The sequence below is a fragment of the Aptenodytes forsteri genome, unplaced genomic scaffold (genome assembly GCF_000699145.1).
Source record: "Aptenodytes forsteri isolate BGI_AS27 unplaced genomic scaffold, ASM69914v1 Scaffold15, whole genome shotgun sequence".
NCBI lineage: Eukaryota > Metazoa > Chordata > Aves > Sphenisciformes > Spheniscidae > Aptenodytes > Aptenodytes forsteri.
Genome location: NW_008795129.1, coordinates 13,497,798 through 13,507,564, shown reverse-complemented (window position 1 = coordinate 13,507,564; position 9,767 = coordinate 13,497,798). Strand labels below are relative to the sequence as shown.

The 9,767-nt window shown below is 44.3% G+C and overlaps 1 protein-coding gene across 1 annotated transcript in view; it reads left to right on the top strand.

Moving 5' to 3' along the window:
- The window catches only part of COL17A1 (collagen type XVII alpha 1 chain), a 37,968-nt gene that overhangs the window by 16,101 nt on the left and 12,100 nt on the right, over nucleotides 1-9,767 (top strand). Inside the window, exons 18-36 of the mRNA XM_019471692.1 lie at nucleotides 596-634; nucleotides 1,053-1,079; nucleotides 1,545-1,571; nucleotides 2,055-2,117; nucleotides 2,292-2,396; nucleotides 2,896-2,958; nucleotides 3,620-3,655; nucleotides 3,797-3,850; nucleotides 4,241-4,276; nucleotides 4,475-4,510; nucleotides 4,919-4,981; nucleotides 5,333-5,368; nucleotides 5,749-5,820; nucleotides 6,187-6,213; nucleotides 6,829-6,864; nucleotides 7,400-7,435; nucleotides 7,706-7,786; nucleotides 8,774-8,809; nucleotides 9,501-9,581. Coding sequence (XP_019327237.1) covers nucleotides 596-634; nucleotides 1,053-1,079; nucleotides 1,545-1,571; nucleotides 2,055-2,117; nucleotides 2,292-2,396; nucleotides 2,896-2,958; nucleotides 3,620-3,655; nucleotides 3,797-3,850; nucleotides 4,241-4,276; nucleotides 4,475-4,510; nucleotides 4,919-4,981; nucleotides 5,333-5,368; nucleotides 5,749-5,820; nucleotides 6,187-6,213; nucleotides 6,829-6,864; nucleotides 7,400-7,435; nucleotides 7,706-7,786; nucleotides 8,774-8,809; nucleotides 9,501-9,581 — 954 coding nt within the window. The remainder of the gene's footprint in view (nucleotides 1-595; nucleotides 635-1,052; nucleotides 1,080-1,544; nucleotides 1,572-2,054; nucleotides 2,118-2,291; nucleotides 2,397-2,895; nucleotides 2,959-3,619; nucleotides 3,656-3,796; nucleotides 3,851-4,240; nucleotides 4,277-4,474; nucleotides 4,511-4,918; nucleotides 4,982-5,332; nucleotides 5,369-5,748; nucleotides 5,821-6,186; nucleotides 6,214-6,828; nucleotides 6,865-7,399; nucleotides 7,436-7,705; nucleotides 7,787-8,773; nucleotides 8,810-9,500; nucleotides 9,582-9,767) is intronic.

Sequence of the window (9,767 nt, the reverse complement as noted above, 5' to 3'; positions counted from 1 at the left end):
ACCGATGCCCAGCCAGTCCCCGAGCAGCGGCCCCCCCGGCCAGCTTTCCCCAGTTTATGTACTGAGCATGATGTCCCATGGTATAGAATGCCCCTTTGGCCAGTTTGGGTCAGCTGTCCTGGCTGTGCCCCCTCCCAGCTTCTTGTGTCCCTCCAGCCTTCTCAGTCGGTAGAGCATGGGAAGCTGAAAAGTCCTTGACTAGTGTAAGCACTGCTTAGCAACAACTAAAACATCGGTGTGTTACCAACATTATTCTGGTACTAAATCCAAAACACAGCACTGTACCAGCTACTAGGAAGAAAATTAACTCTATCCCAGCCGAAACCAGGACACAAGGGAAAGATGATTTACTTCTGTTTAGCAGATGATGGAAATAGGTTAAGAACAGAGGAGCCTACATTCTCCCAGCTTCAGAAGTTTCATGAATTTGCGAAAGCAAATTTGCTGAGTAAACTCTGCCTATAAAGCCATGCTGTGCTTGATAGCTTGTGCTGCCTGCAGCCTCAAAATCCAAATAGGAGGATCCTTGTACATGAAGCGAGTAGCTATTCTGTTGTGTAATGCACTCTAACAGCCCCTTCACTTCCTGTTACAGGCTACTTCCGAGGGGAGAGAGGAGAACCTGGTGAGAAAGGTACAGCCACATAGTCCTTCTCTTCCCCTGTCCTATTCCTTGGCTCTGGCAATGCACAAGTTTGAGGTGGATGTTGCCACAAGGGGCAACTGGCAGTGAGAAAGATGAAGCTGGTTTATACTTGAAGAAAAAGAGTGTAAAGTTAGTTTGCCACTTAAACTGTAGAGGGCCTGATCCCATGCAGAGCTAATACAGGAGGCCCAATCTTGCATTGTGCCAGTGTGAAAGGCCAGATCCTGTTTGGCACTAGTGGGATGGGTCTGATCCTACACTATTCAAGTGTGAAGTGTCCCTGTTCACCCATAACTCCTTCACGTTTCATTGAAGGTGGGAAAGCAACTAGAAAAACAAAATGAATGAGTAATCATTGGAAATATCTCCAGGATCTCTCCTGATTTTTTTTTTATTCTTTTCTCAGGTGACATGGGAATGCAAGGTCCCAGAGGTGAGTCTGGAGTTACCTGCTTTCTCAGGTAGATTGGCAGCCTGCCATAGGGCCTGGGTAGCAGATGGATTTTTGTTACTCCAGAAGTTAGAGAAGCTGATGCATTCTGTAGTTCGGAGATTATCATGATGGTTGGGTTTTTTTGCTCTTCTTCCGGGCAAAGACAGTAGAAGAGAAAACAGATCTCACTTTGAATCTAGAAACTTCTTTCACCTGGATGAAAGTCGTTCCTGAAGCCAAGCTCTACCTGGTTTAATCACAGAGTGCTTCAGAGGATTTTGTGTGGTGTGAATGATTCAATCCATTGCATAAATACAAGGGGGCCAATGTGGCATTGGTGGAGACGGTAGAACTTGTAAACATGCCAGGAACATCAACTCCTTTTTATGGGGGGTGAGGGTCAGCCAAAGTGACAAACAGGGAAGACCTATTCCCCACTGACTGTCTATTTCTTTCTCCCTACAGGAGAGCGAGGACTTCCTGGTGTCCCAGGTGGGCAGTAGTACAATTCCACTTTGAGGGAGGACATTCAGTGACATTATTGTAGACAAGAGCAAATTTTGCACTGCAGACCTAGCTCGAGGCGGTTCTCTGAAGAGTCAATATTTAGCATAGACTAAGTCACTTGATTAATACCTTGGTGCTGAGCTACAGACAGCTCAGAGACTTGGTTACAAGCAAGGCCTCAGCCTGACTTCCACTTAGTTGAACATGCCTAATTTGGGGGTGTGAAGATCCCAGCCTACCTTTGAAAGAGTCCCACAGCTGCATGAGTACTTGGCCCAACTTCCTTGTGCCCTTATATGTATTGTGTTCTTCTAAAGAGATCCCTGTTCAAGTACCCACCTTCCAAGTAATATATTCTTTACCCCGGCTGATTAATCCCTCCAGGCTTCAGGTTCCCCTAATTTGCATGTTATTCTTTCATGGTACACAGACAAGGACTCTGAACATTTGTTGTGTTTTTCTTCCCAGGCATTCCTGGTCCAATTGGACACCAAGGACCAGAAGGACCGAAAGGACAGAAAGGCAGCATGGGTAAGCATCTCTATCAATGCTGTGCGCCTCTCACAACTGATTGACACATGGCATGGGAATACAGACACCGGGTTGGTGTAGTCATTGCCTTCCCCCATGGAGGTGGCCATGGATCCTCTTGCTCAAGGCCTCCCATAAAGACACCTTTTTTTACAAGGCACTTGTTTCCTATAGGTGATCCTGGCATGGAAGGTCCCATGGGACAAAGAGGTCGAGAAGGGCTACCAGGGCCTCGAGGGGAGCCTGGACCACCTGGATTTGGAGAAAAAGGAGACAGAGGTAGGAACTAGGTGTCCCATTCTTGTATAAAGCAGAGATGGACAAAAGCTAGAGTTTGGTCCCAATTTATAAAACACCTCAGTGATAGAATTTGATTTGATTATTCAAATCCAGATTTCATTTTAGAAATTTCCCAGCACAGACAAATCTGAGCTAAGGGATTTTTTTTGCCAAACTTACAATGGGTAAACAAGGGTTGTTTTGCTTTGCCAGGTCTCACAGTCAAGTTTGAGTTTGGCAGAACCAAAAGCGCTTAGTATCAAGGTTATCTTCTTCACTGTTACCCAAGTCACCAAAGCTGGGGGATTTGTCTTGCTCATCCTAAAGCCCAGTGGGATGGGATTTTTTTCTTGGACAATGCATGCTTATTTGGGTGTTTTGAATTGACCAGCAGAATATTCATGACACTTGCCAGAGAAAGAATAACAGGAGATGGAATAATGGAAAAATGGGATCACAGTTGTATTCTACAGTATCTATTCATGCTCTTATTCTACAGGTGTTGCTGGTGAGCCAGGTCCTCCAGGGCCACCTGGTCCCCCAGGTTCTGCTGGCCTTAAAGGTAAATAAGAAGATGGGCAGAGAGAGCCCAGCAGCCTGGTTAGGAGTAAATGAGCACTCCAGCCTTCCTGTTTCACTTGTGTTGCACTGCAGTAGTCAGAAAAGTGAACTAATGGTCCTCATTTTAGATAAAATTTACTTTAGCAGGTACACATAACCTTTACAGCAATAAATTCTTGGAGATTTTTAGTGACAGTGGGGATTGGGAGGGAGGTTTCTCAAAACACCAATCTTTAAGATGTGTGAAGTTTCCAGCTGCTTTTTCTCTGCTTTCAGAAATAATAAGGTAAACTTCATATCCCTAACAGACTTCTACCAGAGTTACAAGTCTACAATCCATGTAATTGGGATAAAAATTGCACTATAAAAAATGGGTCCCACCTGAAGCACAGATCACAGCGTCTCAGCCAAGATGGAAGGCTTGAGTCTCTTTACCTTACTTTAGGAAAAAAACACTTCCTTTATGTCACAAGAAATAAGTTGTGTAGATTTGTTGTCCTGGTTTTGAGGATGCCAGTGATGCAAATTATTCTAGTGGCTGGGGGAATTCTGATCTGCTAAACACCTGTTGGGTTGTGGATCCTGTTGGGCAAACTGAGAGAGATTTGTTCATTTTCTAATTGTGGTGTTACTGAAAGAAAATCTATGTTCTTTATTCACAGGTCTGATGGGTTCTCCAGGCCCACAAGGTCCTCCAGGTGAGTGCTGCATTCCTTTGCTATGGCATCTAGAGACTAGAGAAAACAAAAGCAGAGTGACAGCTTCTCATAGTTTTTCTTCTTCAGTGATGCATAATGATGAGTGGGATGGATTAAACCCCCCATGTCATTTTTCTGCAGGTCCTCCCGGCCTACAAGGATTTAGAGGAGAAGCAGGTCTCCCAGGTGCTAAAGGTAAGCTTCCCTTCCCCTTGGCAATTACAGCAGCACTAGCTGATGTGCTTTTTTAGCACTGCTCTGAGTAGCAGTCTTGGTCTGAGCATGTTGCATTTTGATGCTAGGGGCAAAGAAAACCGTAAGACTGAGGAAAGGGGAGGAGGAACTAGACTTAGTCAGTGATTGCAAGCAATATTGAGAAATACGAGAGACACAGAGGTAATAGAGCAGTCTAGGTGAAGAAACATAGTTGGATGGATGGAGCTGTATTGAAGGAAAGGAATTTCCAGTTTGAGTTTGTCTGATATCAGAGGACCTGTATTTCCCCTATGATTTTTCTTGATTCTTGAAATTCCTTTCCCTCCTGGCTTGTTATTACTATTCTTCAATCATCCATATATCTTTCAGGTGAGAAAGGAGCTACTGGAGCCCCTGGACCCAAAGGTATGTTGATCAATTAAATATCTTTTGTGGATATTTTCTTTAAATTCCTTTAGACAGGGATACTGTCCCTGGGTATTAACCCTATCCTTCTTTGGCTTTTTCTTCTGTCTCTTGTCAGAAAGTAGACTTTATTTTCTCTGATGGAAACATTTTTCAATGAAACAATGTCACAGAATCCTTCCCTTTTTTGTACCACAGGTGATCAGGGTGAGAAGGGTTCTCGTGGAATGACAGGTCAGTGGATTGTTTTCCTGGCCTATCTAATATACACGTGCATTATTTGAGTTTTCAAATAACAGTATAGCCCAGCCAATCCCAGTTAGCTTTCTGAAAAAGTATAATGATGTTATTGGTTATAGGAGTTTTATTTTTGCACCCAAGTTTTAAACAAATAGATCTCATTCTTGATTCCAGTAATCTTGGTGGCAATCTTTGTATTTAGCTTTAGGGAAATTCTCCCTCACGTGCCCTGTATTCACTTCACTTGAGCTTTTCTAATGCTCAGAGACAGTCATGAGTCATGAGGCCTGAACATCCTATCAATGCTATTTTTCAATTGCAAAGCACTAAATATTGCTGACAGTCATAAATTGTATCTTCACCAAGATTTGTTTGATTCATTTTCATACCATTTCGCTACAGGTGAACAAGGCTCAAGAGGAATGCCTGGTCCTCCAGGAGAGCCAGGGGCTAAAGGACCTGTAGGTGGGTAACAGAAAACAGCTGTATTTATATGTGGGGCAATGTCATTTCCACCCAGAGTGTGTTTCTATGAGCACAGGCAAGGAAACAACATGGGAGTGGAATCATACTGGTTGTGATCCTAGGTCTTTTCTCTAGATAGCTAAGATTAGTCTGTATACTCAGAAAAGAGGTCCTACAGTTAAGTTTCAAGTGAACTTTTTCTGGATCTTCAGTAACTGCAGCCAAGGTTTCTTTCAGATGTAATACGACGAAAAGCCACTCTGTTGTGTTTAGGGCTGTGCTCATTTTAGTAGGACAGGGCAACTGTGGTACTATTTCAGCAGTCCCTAACAATCTCTTTTCTTTGGACAGGACAAGCTGGCCGTGATGGACAGCCAGGTGAAAAAGGTAAGGGATTCCTTTGAGGTAGAAGTGCAGGTACTTTCTGATTTGGCAGGAGGTTGATTTGTAAAAGGGGTGGGAGAAGATGGCAGCAGATTCATGTTCTGGGATCTTGCTGTCTCAGAAGAACTGTAGAGTCAACCATGTAAGCATGGAAATAAGACATATAATGGAGCTGGCTGTAAACTTGTGACAGAGTTGTTCTCACTACAGAACTCTTCTGTCATTGATGTTCACCTCCCAGACACTGATGCTGGAACTGGCCAGTTGGCTATGAGGATACAATAGGTAGAAAGTGCTGCAGGACAACTGGTGAACAAGCTTGAATGGATTGGTAGATTGTAAGTCAGTGATTTCTGGCTTGTTAACGGTGATTATATCCCTAGGTGAACCAGGTCTTATGGGAATGCCAGGAGCCCGAGGCCCTCCAGGACCCTCTGGAGATGCTGGACAGCCAGGTAAAAGCAGACAGAGACCAAAAATACTTTTTGCTCAGTCAGGAACACTGATGTCTTTGTCAACAATTTCCAGTCTTAACCTGAAGTTAAGGCTGGCGGAGGATCTCTGTACTGTAAGAGGGTGATGAAATGAAAACACACAGGGAATCTAGACCCTTTGTGATCTCAGGATTGCACACACTGCAAACAAGAACATCAGCTGCTATGAGCCAACGTTCCGTTTACATAACAGGTGCTAGGCCAATTTACACCACTTGTGGGCTGTGGGCTATAATTTGAAGTAAATGTAATCTTTTTCTCCCTGTCTGTCCTTTCCCCACCTGAAATTTGTTTAGACATCTTAGAAGTTTTGCCTTTTTCTTCCAGGTCTCACAGGACCCCAAGGACCGCCAGGTAGGTTTTTCCACTGTGTTCCAATTTATCAATGACACACTTTGATATGGGCTCAAAAACCCCTTGTAATTTTCCCTCTCTGCTGCTCGGGGCTTCCAAAGTGATATCCCAAGGTTTCTGCATCTCCCTTGGCTTTTGAGACAGGTTTTGTGGTTGGTGCGTAATTTTTGAGGAATGCAGGGCCTTGGAGTGTTTGAAAACTTGCCTCTCCCCAAAACATAGTTTGCAACAAATAAAATGTTTCGGTTCCCTGTGCATCACTGAAAAGTCCTTCTAATCAGCAGCAGAAACAGAGGGGAGAGGATGTAGCAATAGAGGTGGAAACAGAGGATGTGATGACTGCAAGCAGAGGTGGTTTGGGGGGCAAGTCACCATCATCCAGGGAGCAGTGGGAGAAGGGAACACTACCAGGGACACTACCAGCTCAGTCTACAGTCCACAATGAATTCCTCCACATGCTGTCAGAGACCTGCTTATAAATGCTGAAAGCCGGGGTCTTGAGTAGGGAGTTCCTTCTATAAACCCACAAGTGAAACTCAGCTGGGGTACCTGGAAAAAATAGAACAAACAACGTTTGCACTAACCATTTTAAATTATTCATCTACCTCATATCAGGACTTCCAGGCAACCCAGGCCGACCAGGGGCTAAAGGTGAGTTTTGTTTCTTCCCCAGTATTCATTTTCTCTCTAAGCACTTCATTTTAGGGAGGATTATCTGCTCTGCTGACCAGTCCCTGAATCAACAGTGGCATCTAGTGGCTTTAGGAAGGGAAGGTTTGAGAAACAGACGGTAGCCAAAGCCCCCTTGAGCATACAGGAAAGGCAGGGCATCTGCTGAGGCACTCAGCATGACAGTTCTCCACTGAGAAAACCTTAGCAAACCTGGTTCTGCCCTGAGCATATGAGTATGATGCTTGGTGACTGCAATGGAAGCTGCGTGCCTGCCTCAGATAAATCAAGGCCTATTGCCTTTTCTGGCAGATGTAGTGCTTGGAAAGCTGATCAGAGGATAGCTCTGGATTAACTAAGCTCTGTTGCTTCCCCCATGACCTTCTAGTGCTACGACTTCTCAGACAAGAGATCAAGGGCAAAGGGAACAGAACTCACATGTTTAATAAGACAGTGTCATTGAGCTAGTGACAAATCTTTCCCAGAAAATAAGTTCATCTTTTGTCTCTTTTCATAGGAGAACCTGGAGCTCCAGGAAAAGTCATAAGTGCTGGTATGTAGTGCTGTGAGAGTTCAAACACGTCTGCTTTTGGAGGATTCTCTCTGGTTTTTGTCATGCCTCCTAAATTCATCTTGACTGTGTGTCAGACCTGTACTGGGACTCCCTGTGTTGGGAAAATACATATGCTATATGTATTTATAATTAATAATTATAGCTAATATATGCTATAGATGCATGAGTCCTTCAGGATAGATTTGTTACATGTTTGCTGGATGTGTGTATATATGTGTATGTGTGCAAGTGTATGCATTTGTGTTTCAGAGGGTTCGTCAACTATTGCTCTGCCAGGCCCACCAGGTCCCCCAGGCCCAGCTGGCCCCACTGGACCCCCAGGTGTTCCAGGTGAGGAAGCTGCTCCTCTGCTGTGGTTTTTGCAGGCAGCTTGCATTGCTGTGCATCCAGTTCTTAATTTAACATGTGATGTTTATTGTCTGTGCCAGGCTGCCCTGTCTGGGAGGCAAGATTGCTCAGGCAGTCCAGATACTCATGGTCCTCACCCTTCCCTGCAGAAAGACCAAGATCTCAGGCTGAGTTAGAGAGGCAGCAGCCTCAAGGGAGAAATGGGATATGATCATAGTGGGGCAGGACAGAAGGGAGGGCTGAGAAGATGAAGAAACACTGTTGTTGTCCTTTGATCTGATGAGTACAAAGTAGTGATAGGTCAAATCCAGTGAGTAGAATCACGCTCTCTTGTCTCTCAGGAAAGCAGGCTTGTGTCTAATCCCTCTCCCAGCACTGTTACTGAAATCAGGAAGTGCATGTTTTCCAGTCTTAGCTTTGAACTCAAGACAGCAGAAATCCCACATGAGCATCTACAAATCTCTCTCTCTCTGGCTGTGCATGAGCTTGGTCTTCAGACTCCTCTGTCCCAGGTCAGACACAGCCCTCCAGCACACTGATGTCAGGCAGCAGAGTTCCTGAGCCCTGGTTCTCATGGCACTTCTGTGCCTCTCCCAGCTGTATAGCTGGAGCTAATCCTGGAGCTGATTTGGTAGAGCTAGCCTCAATTTGCAGCAGGGAATGCGAGAAGAGGGTTAGACCTATTGCATTTCTATTGTGGTCAGTGACATTCTGGTTATTTCCCCAGTCTAAAAGGCACCAAGCACTTTAATTGCTACATGATGGAAAATAAGCCTCTTCTCCGGAGCTTCAAGTAATACATGGGACATTGATGAATTTATACCCCATAGCAATTCCATTTACTTCTGCAGACAAATACATTATTTGATAGTCTCAGTTCTTATAAAAGACCTATTGATTCTTTCCTCCTACTGTAAAATACAACCAGGAAAATTTAATGCAATCTGTTTTTTTTTTCTTTGAAACCAGGTCCTGTTGGACCAGCTGGTCTCCCTGGACAACAAGGTACCATTCTCCGTCAGCTTTGATTCTGCTTCTTAAGAGAACTGAATTCATTAGTTTTTCCTTTGTTTCTAATTCTTTCAGCCTTTGGCACAATCTCTCTCCATTTGTTTGCAGATTTCTTCCTTTCAGTTCATTTTGCTGCATTATTTGGCTTAATTAATCTTGTAAAGAATTTCTATTCCTTTTTTCTTTCCCAGGGGAAGAAAGGGGGTGGTAAGAGCCAGTGTGATGTGGATGCTGCAAATGTCTTTTTTTCTTATGTTATTTTTTTCCGGAGGCTGGTATTTCTAAAGCACTTCTCAAGTGCAGTTGCCTTTCTGTGGTAGGGGATATAGCCCAGCTGGATACCTCCTGCCATTTTGAAAGGTAGGAGAACAAACTAGAGCCAAATTGGGAATAATGTCTCTGTGAAACCACTGCCAATTGGACAGACATCTGTTTGGAAGGGCCTGAACAGAGCTCACTCCTAAGAACCTTTCTTATCTGGTTTTATATGATCCTGTTAGGGCAAATTGTGGAGTAATTTCCACATTTGAATACAGTGTCCCTCAGAGCCAGAGACTGAGTTCATGCTCCCAGTTCACATAAGCGAAGTCTGAAACTGTTTTCGAGGACCCACCAGGAGTGGGTACAAAATGTCACCCTCTCTCAGTTAAATAATTCACTTTCTCTTTTTTTTTTCCTGAAAAAGGTCCACGGGGCGAGAAGGGATCCCCAGGTGAAGCTGTGATAGAGACTATCAAAACAGAAGTCTCGTCATTAACATCTCAAAGTAAGTGGGCCTGCCTTTCCACTCCTTCGGTTGGAGAGGTGCCAGAGGCCTCAAGGCCTTCTCACAGCTAATAGGAGATGCCTCTACCTCTTTCCCCTCGACGTGACATAGGGCAAGTGTGTGTGTGTATGTTTGGTGGTGGGACAGCAATACCAGCTACTTCTTCTGCCCTCCTTCTCATCTGTG